The sequence below is a fragment of the Pistacia vera genome, unplaced genomic scaffold (assembly GCF_008641045.1).
Source record: "Pistacia vera cultivar Batoury unplaced genomic scaffold, PisVer_v2 Contig943, whole genome shotgun sequence".
Lineage (NCBI taxonomy): Eukaryota > Viridiplantae > Streptophyta > Magnoliopsida > Sapindales > Anacardiaceae > Pistacia > Pistacia vera.
In genome coordinates this window covers 3738-16816 of record NW_022196827.1, presented here as the reverse complement: position 1 = coordinate 16816, position 13079 = coordinate 3738, and the positions used below count along the sequence as shown (strand labels likewise).

General features: G+C 38.5%; 1 protein-coding gene across 1 annotated transcript; it reads left to right on the top strand.

Annotated features, from left to right (window-relative positions):
* Nucleotides 1-5350: 5350 nt before the first annotated feature.
* Nucleotides 5351-13079, top strand: LOC116120743 (ABC transporter C family member 10-like). Its single transcript, XM_031406712.1, is given in 16 exon segments — nt 5351-5846; nt 6243-7252; nt 7372-7692; nt 7781-7867; nt 8287-8644; nt 8647-8870; nt 8969-9133; nt 9328-9495; nt 9553-9666; nt 9668-9829; nt 10085-10390; nt 10532-10599; nt 12353-12387; nt 12390-12484; nt 12566-12652; nt 12978-13079. Coding segments are annotated over 16 exon segments (3798 nt in total).

The window sequence follows — 13079 nt, the reverse complement described above, 5'->3', positions numbered from 1 at the left end:
CTTGAGGACTCAAGGGATATGGGGCAGGTTACTCTTACAGAGCTGGTTCATGCGCTGCAAGCACAAGAGCAAAGAAACTCTTGAGGCAAGAAGATGTAGGTGAGGGTGCAATGATGGCAACTCACAAAAGTAAATTAGTTCAAGGGAACAATAGGAGATATGTCGGTGATAAGAAAGGGAAAGAAAGGATCAATGGTCAATGGGGAAAACTAGGTGGGATGAAGGAATATCCACCTTGCTCTCACTGTAAAAAAAAGGGGCATTCTGAGAAAAGATGCTGGTTTAGGCCAGAGATACAGTGCAGGGCCTACAAACAGTTTGTCCATATGGAGAGGATTTGTAAGAACAAAGGAGAGCAACCCCAATAGCAAGCACAGATGACAGATGATCAACAACCTGAACAAGGGATAGAACAGCTGTTTGTAGCCTTTTGCAGTGCAACACCAACAAGCTATGAAGGCCGTCTGGTTGACATGGATGTACAAACCATATGTACAAACTATGAAGGCTGGCTGGGAAAGAGAGATGTTGCAGTCCAGACCTCTACAGGTATAAAACTCATTTCCAATGTACTTTATGCACCCGAAATTAGTCAAAGTCTTTTAAGTGTAGGACAAATGTTAGAAAACAATTATGTCTTTCATTTTGAGAATCAAATCTGTCAAATTTTGGACAGTAAGGGGTGTGAGCTAATGAAAGTTAAAATGGTGGGGATGAGCTTCCCCATTAAGCTGAAAAGAACTGAAAATAGAGCTTGTAATGTAAGGGTAGATGAGTTTGAGAAATGGCATAAGAGACTTGGTCACTTTTATTATCAAGGTCTCAAGGAAATTCAGAGCAAGAAATTGGTCTAGAATTTGCCCGAAATAGAGGAGAGTAAAACGGTATGTCCAGCTTGTCAACTTGGCAAGTTGAGTAGGTAGTCTCCTTCCCTATAAACCAAGCCTTGCGAGCAGCTGAAAAACTCCAACTCATTCATACAGACGTGTGTAGTCCTATGGAAACCTTGTCATTGAGTGGAAGTAGGTATTTTGTATTGTTTATAGATGACTGGTCCAGGATGTGTTGGGTGTATTTTTTGAAGCAAAAAGGAGAGGTTGCTAGTGTATTTAAGCAGTTTAAGCAACTGTTGGAAAACCAAACTGGAAAAACTATAAAAATCTTGAGAAGTGACAATGGTACAGAATACACTTCTCAAGAGTTTGAACAAGTATGCAAGGAAGTTGGAATTAGGCATCAATACAACAGGCCCTACACTCCACAGCAAAATGGAGTCAGTGAGAGGAAGAACAGATCAGTTGTAGAGATGACAAGGTGTATGGTGGCAGAGAAGAGGTTGCTAAAGAATTTTTGGGCAGAAGCTGTCAACACAACAGTGTTCCTACTCAGTAGGCTTCCCACAAAAGCCTTAGACAGCAAAACACCTTATGAAGCCTGGTATGGAGTTAAACCAACAGTAGATAGGCTCAAAGTATTTGGAAGCATATGTTACATTTTGGTTCCAGCAGCAAAAAAATCCAAGTTGGATGAGAAGGCCTTAATTGACATTTTTATTGGTTATAGTAGTCAATCCAAAGCCTATAGGGTGTATTTCCAGAAACCAAAAAAATTCAAATTTCCATGGATATCAAAATAGATGAGGATGGAGTTTGGAATTGGGAAGAAAATAGAGTTGATATGGAGACAAAACCAAAATGGATAGAATCTGTAGGTGATTGGATTATTGAGGATGATGAGAGTGATGTAGAAGAAGGACTCTCGGTTAGAGGTACCAGACCTTTAACCGAGGTTTATGAGAGATGTAACATGGCTTCACTTGAGCCAACATGTTACTTTGAAGCAGCAAAATCAGAGGTTTGGAGAGTTGCCATGAAGGAGGAGCTGGCAATGATTGAGAAAAACCAAACTTGGAACCTGGTAGACAGACCTCAGAACAGAAAAGTAATCCAAGTTAAATGGATTTTCAAGAAGAAGCTTAACTCGGATGGCTTAGTCCTTAAGCACAAAGCTAGGCTGGTTGTCAAAAGTTTTCTCAACAGTATGGAGTTGATTTCCTGGATGCCTTTGCACCAATTGCAAGGCATGACGCAATCATGTTGTTACTTGCAGTGGCAGCACAATTTGCATGGAAAATTTTTCAGTTAGACATCAAATCAGTCTTCCTCAATGGATGACTGAATGAGGAGATATATGTTGAACAGCCGGAAGGGTACAAAATCAGGGGAAAAGAAGATAAAGTTTATCTCCTAAAGAAGGCCTTGTATGGCCTGAAACAGGCACCAAGGGCTTGGTACAGCAGGATCAATGATCACTTATTGAGTTTGGATTTTGTGAAAAGTCCAAATGAGCACACATTGTATATTAGAGAGATTGATGAAGATGTGATGATTATCTCCTTGTATGTTGATGATCTACTTGTGACAGGGAGCAAACCAACTCAGTTGGAGGAATCCAAGAAATCCATGTTTGATGAGTTTGAGGTGACAGATTTAGGTGAAATGGCTTACTTTCTCGGGATGCAGGTTTATCAAAGCTCAGCTGGAATTTTTGTTAATCAAGAGAAGTATGCAATTGAAGTTCTAAGGAAATTCAATATGGAGAATTGCAAATCAGTGGACATTCCACTGGTTCCTAATCAAAAGCTGTCAAAGGATGATGCTGCAGAAAGTGTTGATGAAGGGCAGTATAGGAGCTTGGTTGGCTGCTTGCTGTACCTAACAACAACTAGACTTGATATCATGTTTGCTACACGTTTGCTGTCCAGGTTTATGAATCAGCCCAAGGAAACACACTTCAAAGCTGCAAAAAGGGTGCTAAGATATGTAAAAAGGAGCACCAACTTTGGAGTGTGGTTTAGGAGAAAACTTTAGATTAATGGGATTTTCTGATAGTGCTGGGGTGGTTCTATGGAAGACATGAAAAACACTTCAGGGTATGCTTTCTTCTTGAATTATGGTGCAATCTGATGACTTTAAAAAAAAAATAGGAAACTGTGTCACAATCCACAACAGAAGTAGAATACATTTTGGCTGCAGCTGCTGTGAACCAAGCTGTTTGCTTGAGAAAAATTCTGGAAGATTTGAAACTGAAGTAGAGACATCCTACTGTAATTATGTGTGACAATTAGTTGGCTGTGGCTATGGCTAAAAATCCAGTCCATCATGGAAGGACTAAACACATAAAGATCAAGTTCCATGCAGTGAGAGAAGCTGAGCAAGAAGGGGAAGTTAAACTGTTTCACTGCAGTGGTGATGATCAAGTGGCTGACATCTTGACTAAAGGATTATCCAAAACTAAGTTTGAAGACTTTAGGCTCAGACTTGGTGTTTCCAGCAAACTTATCAAGGAGGAGTGTTGAAACAGTGATAATTTGCTGAAAATTTGGTTGGAAATTCAGTTTGTTTTTGAATCANGAAGATTTGAAACTGAAGTAGAGACATCCTACTGTAATTATGTGTGACAATTAGTTGGCTGTGGCTATGGCTAAAAATCCAGTCCATCATGGAAGGACTAAACACATAAAGATCAAGTTCCATGCAGTGAGAGAAGCTGAGCAAGAAGGGGAAGTTAAACTGTTTCACTGCAGTGGTGATGATCAAGTGGCTGACATCTTGACTAAAGGATTATCCAAAACTAAGTTTGAAGACTTTAGGCTCAGACTTGGTGTTTCCAGCAAACTTATCAAGGAGGAGTGTTGAAACAGTGATAATTTGCTGAAAATTTGGTTGGAAATTCAGTTTGTTTTTGAATCAGTTTTTGGCGCCAAAGAACTGTTGCTGTCTCCTCTGTCTGCCATGAATGGAGCTGCTGTAGTGGTTGATTTTTAGTGACATGTTTAGGTGCAATCAGCTAAGATTAAGGATGTATTTGTTGTAAACCTTAGTTTTAAATTTCAAATCTGAATTGTCTGTTTTTAGTTGGTGTAACAGTAAGCTTTTGGATATATAAATTGTAATATGCATTGTAATGAAAGATATTTTCTCTCAACTCAAATTCATTTTCATCTTTTCCTTAGTATTCACCGGCACTAAACACCAACAGTCTCTCTCTCACTGAGCTTTGCTGTTTCAGAACTTTTACACCCTGGAATATTTGCACTTAGCTCCTTCTAGAGTACGCACTGAGAGAATAGGAGGAGGAGAAGGGTGCTAATTTGAGGCCATTTTTAAGGTACCATGGACTTTTCAGTATCTTTTTGTACATGCAATTGCTTCACCTTTGCTTCTCTATCAATACATACAATTAAGCTCCATTTGAGCTTACTGCATTCGTTTGGTTTGCTGTCTCTCACTTGCATTATGATCCTTTTCTTTATTATGTTGTGGGGATTTGCACTTTTCACTACCTTACTGATTCTATTAATCAAAAAGCCAGAAATTGATTATAATCCTATTTATTGAATGATTTGGACATTTAGTGTGACATCCCACATTTTTGTGAAGGTTAAGTGTGTTAGAAGTTAAATTTGTCCCATGTCCCTCAAATAGTGGTCTGTTATGGTGTTTATAAGTGGTTGGACTCCCTCTTAGCCCACTTTATCAAAGTGAAGATTTGTTAAATATCATGTGAGCTCTTAAACGCTTGTGTGAAACCCAAAAGGATGTGTTTTGCGTCAATAACGCTTGTGTGAAACCCAAAAGCAAACTTGTGTAGGCTGACAGTAGAGCACGATGTTACTTTTAGTAATAAAAAAATTGTTATTATGTATGATTGATTATGTATTAGATAGAAAATTTGTTATTATGTATGATTGATTTTGCATTAGTATGCAATAAAGGGTTTGGACAGCAGGGGAAAAAAGAAAAAAAAACGATGAAGGATCTAAGTATAATGTTCTGTGGGGAATCTAGTTGTTCAGACACTGTTGGAAGTCCTTGCAATTCTGAATTTTTGCTCTTCATTCAACCAAATTCATGTATCAATCATGCATTGATCATTTGCTTTGATATTTTGCTCCTGGTCATGCTCTTATTCAATATGATTAAGAAGTCATCATCAAGAAGGCTTCACATTCCAGCATGTTTGCAGCGATTTACATCATTCCAGATAGCAGCTGCTGTTATTAATGGATCTCTAGGCTTAGTCTATTTGGGCTTAGGCATTTGGATTTTAGAAGAGAAGCTTAGGAAAACTCAGACTGCATTACCTTTGAATTGTTAGTTACTAGTACTGATTCAAGGTGTCACATGGTTGGTTGTTAGTCTGACAATAAGCCTAAGGGGAAGCCATCTTCCAAGGGCACCAATGCGGCTTTTGTGCATTCTTGCCTTTTCGTTTGCTGGAACTGTTTGTGCTTTATCTGTCTTTGCTGCAATACTTTGCAAAAACATACCGATAAAGATAGCCATAGATGTTCTTTCGTTTCCTGGGGCATGGTTGTTGCTGTTATCTACTTATAAGGAAGATAAATACGAAGAAAGTGAAGCGAAAATTAGCGAAAGTGGTCTATGTCCCTTTGAATAGTGAGGCCAACGGCACTAGTGTTGGCCAAGTTACTCGATTTTCAAAATCTGGTTTCTTCAGTGAACTGTCATTTTGGTGGTTGAATCCATTAATGAAAAGGGGTAGGGAGAAAACTCTTGAGGAGGAAGATATACCCAGTTTGCATGAGGCAGATCGAGCAGAAAGCTGTTATCTTCAATTCCTGGATCAGTTGAATAAACAGAAACAAATTGAACCATCATCTCAACCATCAATCTTGAGGACAATAATAATATGCCACCGGAGAGAGATTTTCATTTCTGGGTTCTTTGCTTTGCTAAAGATTCTCACTCTCTCAGCTGGTTCTCTGCTACTTAATGCCTTCATTTTGGTTGCCGAGGGAAAAACAGCTTTCCAATATGAAGGTGTTGAATGGTGATACCATGCTGGAAATGATGAAGTCAACACACGGTGGGAGTTGCAAGATTTTGGCGCCACGGTTTGAAATGCTACTGTGCATAAAGAAGTTGTTTTTGGTCACTGTTTAAGAAATATGTCAGTGATGTGTTTAGGTGAATTAGGTTGATAAAATGATGTATTTTGATATGTCTGTACGTGCATTAGTTGGTGTGTTTAGTTTAAATTTTAAATTTGCAGCTTTAGGTGGAACAGTGGCGTGTGCTTTGTATAAATCTACCCCTGTTTTTTGAATGTAAAACAGAGTAAATTTCAGTTCAGATTTTCTCTCTCTACAGCTCTCTCTCACGTCAGTTTTTGGTCCTCTTTTCTTAGTATACTCCAGCTCTAAAAACCAACAGAAGGTTATGTATTGGCTATGACACTTTTCATTTCAAAGGGCTTAGAATCCTTGTCACAAAGGCAGTGGTATTTCAGAAGTAGAGTAATTGGTCTGAAAGTGAGGTCCTTGCTCACAGCATCTATTTACAAGAAGCAGTTGAGATTGTCAAATGCTGCCAGGCTGAAGCACTCAGGTAGTGAGATAATGAACTATGTTACTGTGGATGCTTACGGGATTGGAGAATTCCCTTTCTGGTTTCACCAAACTTGGACGACAAGTCTGCGGCTTTGTATTGCAATTGAAATTCTCTTTCGTGCAGTGGGGTTAACAACATTTGCAGCTTTGGTGGTTATAATTCTCACTGTGCTATGCGGTACTCCGCTTGCAAAGCTGCAACATAAGTTTCAAAGCAAGCTCATGGTTGCACAGGACGAGAGACTGAAGGCTACTACTGAGGCTCTTGTGAACATGAAGGTTTTGAAATTGTATGCATGGGAAACCCATTTCAAGAATTTCATTGAAAATTTACGTAAGGTGGAATATAAATGGTTATTTGCATTGCATTTGCGAAAGGGATGTAATGGCTTTCTCTCATGGTCGTCGCCTGTTTTTGTCTCAGTTGCTACTTTTGGGGCATGCTATTTCCTCAAGATTCCGCTATATGCTAGCAATGTTTTCACTTTTGTTGCAACTTTATGTCTTGTTCAAGGCCCTGTAAGAAATATCCCTTATGTTGTTGGAGCAGTCATTCAGGCGAAGGTTTCATTTACACGTATTGTAAAATTCCTTGAGGCAGCTGAGCTACAGAGTGCAAATGTCAGGCAGAAGAGGAACTTGGAGAATGTGAACCATGCCTTCTTCATCAAATCATCCAATTTTTCTTGGGAGGAGAATTGTTTGAAGCCAACAATCAAAAATATAAGCCTAGAGGTTAGACCTGGCGAAAAGGTGGCTATCTGTGGAGAAGTGGGTTCGGGCAAATCAACATTTATAGCGGCAATTCTTGGTGAAGTTCCAAATACAGAGGGAATTGTAAGTTTACTGTTCTCATTCTCTCTTCTGTAATTGTGAGAATACGTGTAAACCTTTACTTCTAAGTTTTCAAGTTTTGTAATTTTCAAGCATTAGATATATATTTTTAATATCTTTAGATTCAAGTGTATGGGAAGATTGCCTATGTTTCGCAAACAGCTTGGATCCAGACTGGGAGCATACGAGAAAACATTTTATTTGGGTCTTCTATGGATACCTATCGATACCATGAAACACTTGAAAGGTGTTCATTGGTGAAGGATCTTGAGTTGCTTCCGTATGGTGATCAAACTGAAATAGGTGAAAGAGGAATTAATTTGAGTGGTGGTTAGAAGCAGAGAATTCAACTTGCTCGTGCGCTATATCAGGACGCTGATATATATCTCTTGGATGATCCATTCAGTGCCGTGGATGCTCATACAGCTACAAGTTTGTTTAATGTAACTAGTTATCTTTTTTTCAATATTTTTTTTTTTTTTTAATTTAATTAGTTTTGTTTTGGGGAAAACTAACTTAAACTCTGGGCAGGAATATGTTATGGGAGCACTTTCAAGGAAGGCAGTTTTACTTGTGACTCATCAAGTTGATTTTCTACCTACATTTGATTCTGTTTTGGTTAGCACTCTCAACTTTGGACCCTTTCTCCAACATCTTTTATTCTTCTTGCTTCTATTTTTTTTTTTTTTTTTTAAAATCTAGGAACTCTAAATTTTTATGTATTTTTTATTTCCATTTTCCCTGTGAGCATCGTCGCATAATATCAAACAGGCTGATGTAAGTTTTCCATATGGATCATGAGGGCTCTTGATTGTGGCTTTAATCTTACACCATTAATGAGATGATTTCTTTCTGCTTAGAGTTCCCGGGTTTTACTAATCTGCTTTATATTCGTAAACAATGAACAATCAGATGTAACCTGTGTTCCTCATTCTGTTATTCGATGTGCAATGAGCAGAGAATATATAGTGACTGCAAAGTGCACATAGTTAATTGAAATGTATAGTCATTTAAAGTAATATTCATTTTTCTGACAGTTAATGTCAGATGGGGAAATCCTGAAGACAGCTACTTATCATCAATTATTGTCCTCGAGCAAAGAATTTCAGGACCTTGTCAATGCATACAAAGAAACTGCCGGTTCTGAAAAACTTGCTGAGGTTACTTCTCAGAATCGTGGTGCACCTGCTAAAGAGATCAAGAGGGGTTATGTGGACAAACAGTCTGAAGCATCCAAAAGTGATCAGCTGATAAAAAAAGAAGAGAGAGAAATAGGAGACACAGGTTTCAAGCCATACACAAAGTATCTGAAGCAGAGCAAAGGATTTTTGTTCTCCTCCATGGCCAGTCTTTTTCAACTTATATTTGTGATTGGTCAGATATCACAGAACACATGGATGCTTCTAATGTTGATAATCCTCATGTTAGCACATTGAGGCTGATTGTCGTTTACATAGTGATTGGATTTACCTCAACACTATTTTTGCTATTTAGATCTCTCTCCACTGTTGTTTTAGGTATTCGATCATCACAATCTTTATTTTCACAGCTTCTAGATTCCCTTTTTCGTGCACCTATGTCTTTTTATGACTCCACACCGTTGGGAAGAGTCCTTAGTCGGGTAATTATCTATATCACAAAATGCTTTTCCTAATACCTACAAGAGTGGTTGATGAAACTAATATCACTTTAATAAGTTTGCATGTTGGTCTTATATAGGTCTCCTTCGATCTGAGCATTGTTGACCTTGATATCCTGTTCAGTTTAATTCTTTCTGTTGCAGCTACCATTAATGCTTATAGTAATCTTGGAGTACTAGTTGTTGTCACTTGGCAAGTTCTTTTCGTCTCAATACCAGTGATTTTCATGGCTACTCGCTTGCAGGTAATATACAACAAAGTTTTCTATAGAAGGGTACTCTTCTATCATCTTCCAAAAAACTCATCCTTTTTTGAAATCTGGTGCTAATGTAGTAGCATAATACATGAGATATACCCAGCTTTGCTTTGTGTATATTCTGGAGTTGTCATGATGAATTTTAACGAGTAAAGTTTACTAATTATTATATTGTTTTACAGAGGTATTATTTTTATACTGCAAAAGAATTGATGCGGATCAATGGCACAATCAAGTCCTTGGTGGCAAATCATTTAGCTGAGTCTATAGCAGGAGCCACAATAATAAGGGCCTTTCAGGAGGAAGAGCGGTTTTTTGGTAAAAATCTTGATATAATTGATACCAATGCTGTATTCTAACAAGCAAATCTCAATGCACATTTTTAGACTATGAAATCTTTTCTTGAGACAAATTCTTTGTACATTATTAAACTACTAATTATTATACAATTACCTCTGTTATGTGCAGGATTTATTGGGATGGCACTATCTTATGGTCTTTCATTAAATGTTTTCGTAGTTTATGTCAATCCAAAACCAGTGTACTATAGCAAATTATATCATTTCTGTAGAAAGACTTAAACAATACATGAATGTACCAAGTGAAGCCCCTGAAGTGATAAAAGACAATCGCCCCCCACCCAACTGGCCTGCTATGGGTAAAGTGGACATATGTGATTTACAGGTACAAATTTTACTTTCTCCATTTTCTGTACTCCTACCGGTGATGATTTCTTATGAGTAATGTGTACATTCTCTTATAACTTAAGGGTAGAATAGCATTTTACTTTCCCTTGTAATATAAACCCTCTTTTGTACTCAATGCTTAGTCAATTACAATGTGAAAACCCTAGTCTCTCTTTCTCACTTCTCTTTGAATCTTTGCAATTCATTGAATATACTTATAATGATTATACTGAGAAAATTGTTGATCAAACAGATCAGATATAGGCCTGATGCACCACTAGTCCTTCGGGGTATCAGTTGCACATTTGAAGGAGGGCACAAAATTGGTATTGTTGGCCGAACTGGCAGTGGAAAGACTACTCTCATTGGTGCTCTATTTCGATTAGTGGAGCCAGCCGGAGGGAAGATTATTGTAGATGGCATTGATATATGTAAAATTGGACTTCATGATCTGAGGTCACATTTCGGCATAATACCTCAGGATCCTACTCTTTTCAATGGGTCTGTGAGATATAACCTGGATCCCTTATCTCAACATACAGACCAGGAAATATGGGAGGTAAATTTCAATACTTTTTTTTTTGCCGTTGGTTGATGTTTAGGATCTGACAATTGCTTTGACTGAGAGATACTTTTTCATGTGGAAGTAATTTTTGTTGTTTACTTCTACATGCTAATCATTGGCTGGCCACTTTGGTAGGTTGTTGGAAAGTGCCAGCTTCGGGAAGCTGTCCAGGAGAAAGATGAGGGCCTTGACTCCTTAGGCAAGTGTTATGGAATTTATGAATTTTTCAGTCTTTTGCTTTTACTTTTGATAGTGATATTTACTATGAATTGGTTACATAGTTGCGGAAGATGGATCAAACTATATATCTCTATGGTTTGAATGAAAAAAGTAGGACCTTTTTGCTGTCGTTTTTCTTCTTCCGTTTTAGCTCTTCTCTTTTGCACAAAAAACTTTTTTCAAAACTTTAGAACCTTGCAAAGCCAACAGAAAGTGAGGTCCTTGCTCACAGAGCCATTTACAAGAAGCGTTGAGTTGTCAAATGCTGCCAGGCTGAAGCACTCAGGTGGTGAGATAATGAACTATGTTACTGTGGATGCTTACGGGATTGGAGATTCCCTTTCTGGTTTCACCAAACTTGGACGACAAGTCTGCGGCTTTGTATTGCAATTGTAATTCTCTTTCGTGCAGTGGGTGTTGGAGTTGGGCCTAACTCCTCACCCAAAAGGCCTATTGAGTGGGAGGATTACCCCCTCTTATAAACCCATTGGCTTGAGTGTGCCTAGTCGATATGGGATCTCCAACACTCCCCCTCACGGTCAAGCCCATATGGTCCACTTGCCTATGAATGGAGGTTTTGGCAGCCCACCGCTGGTCAATCACTCAGCTCACATGGGGCTGGCTCTGATACCACTGTTGGAGTTGGGCCTACTCTCTCACCAAAAGGCCTTATTGAGTGGGAGGATTACCCCCTCTTATAAATCTATTGGTTGAGTGTGCTAGTCGATATGGGATCTCCAACATTGGGGTTAACAACATTTGAAGCTTTGGTGGTTATAGTTCTCACTGTGCTATGCGGTACTCCGCTTGCAAAGCTGCACATAAGTTTCAAAGCAAGCTCATGGTTGCACAGGACGAGAGACTGAAGGCTACTACTGAGGCTCTTGTGAACATGAAGGTTTTGAAATTGTGCATGGGAAACCCATTTCAAGAATTTCATTGAAAATTTACGTAAGGTGGATATAAATGGTTATTTGCATTGCATTTGCGAGGGATGTAATGGCTTTCTCTCCTGGTCGTCGCCTGTTTTTGTCTCAGTTGCTACTTTGGGGCATGCTATTTCCTCAAGATTCCGCTATATGCTAGCAGTGTTTTCACTTTTGTTGCAACTCTACGTCTGTTCAAGGCCCTATAAGAAATATCCCTGATGTTATGGAGCAGTCATTCAGGCAAGGTTTCTTTACACGTATTGTAAAATTCCTTGAGGCAGCTGAGCTCAGAGTGCAAATGTCAGGCAGAAGAGCAGCTTGGAGAATGTGAACCATGCCGTCTTCATCAAATCAGCCAATTTTTCTTGGAGGAGAATTGTTTGAAGCCAACAATCAAGAATATAAGCCTAGAGGTTAGACCTGGCGAAAAGGTTGTACTGTGGAGAAGTAGGTTCGGGCAAATCAACCCTTATAGCGGCAATTCTTGGTGAAGTTCCAAATACAGAGGGAATTGTAAGTTTAGTTTCTCATTCTCTCTTCTGTAATTGTGAGAATACAGTAAATCTTTACTAAGTTTTCAAGTTTTGTAATTTTGAAGCATTATATAATATTTTTAATTCTTTAGATTCAAGTGTATGGGAAGATTGCATGTTTCGCAAACAGCTTGGATCCAGACTGGAAGCATACGAGAAACATTTTATTTGGGTCTTGTATGGATGCCTATCGATACCATGAAACACTGAAAGAAGTTCATGGTGAAGGATCTTGAGTTGCTTCCGTATGGTGATCAAACTGAAATAGGTGAAAGAGGAATTAATTTGAGTGGTGGTCAGAAGCAGAGATTCAACTTGCTCGTGCGCTATATCAGGACGCTGATATATATCTCTTGGATGATCCATTCAGTGCCATGGATGCTCATACAGCTACAAGTTTGTTTAATGTAACTAGTTATCTTTTTCAATATTTTTTTTTTTTATTTAATTAATTTTGTTTGGGGAAAACTAACTTAAACTCTGGGCAGGAATATGTTATGGGAGCACTTTCAAGGAAGGCAGTTTTACTTGTGACTCATCAAGTTGATTTTCTACCTGCATTTGATTCTGTTTTGGTTAGTACTCTCAACTTTGGACCTCTCCAACATCTTTTATAATTTCTTTATTCTTCTTGCTTCTATTTTTTTTTTAAAATCTAGGAACTCCAAATTTTATGTACTTTTGATTTCCATTTTCCCTGTGAGCATCGCCGCATAACAAACAGGCTGATGTAAGTTTTCCATATGGATCATGAGGGCTCTTGATTGTGGCTTTAATCTTACACCATTAATGAGATGATTTCTTTCTGCTTAGAGTTTCCGGGTTTTACTAATCTGCTTATATTCGTAAACAAGAACAATCAGATGTACCTGTGTTACTCATTCTGTTATTCGAGTGCAGTTGGAAATTCAGTTTGTTTTTGAATCAATTTTTGGCGCCAAAGAACTGCTGCTGTCTCCTCTGTCTGCCGTGAATGGAGCTGCTGTAGTGGTTGATTTTTAG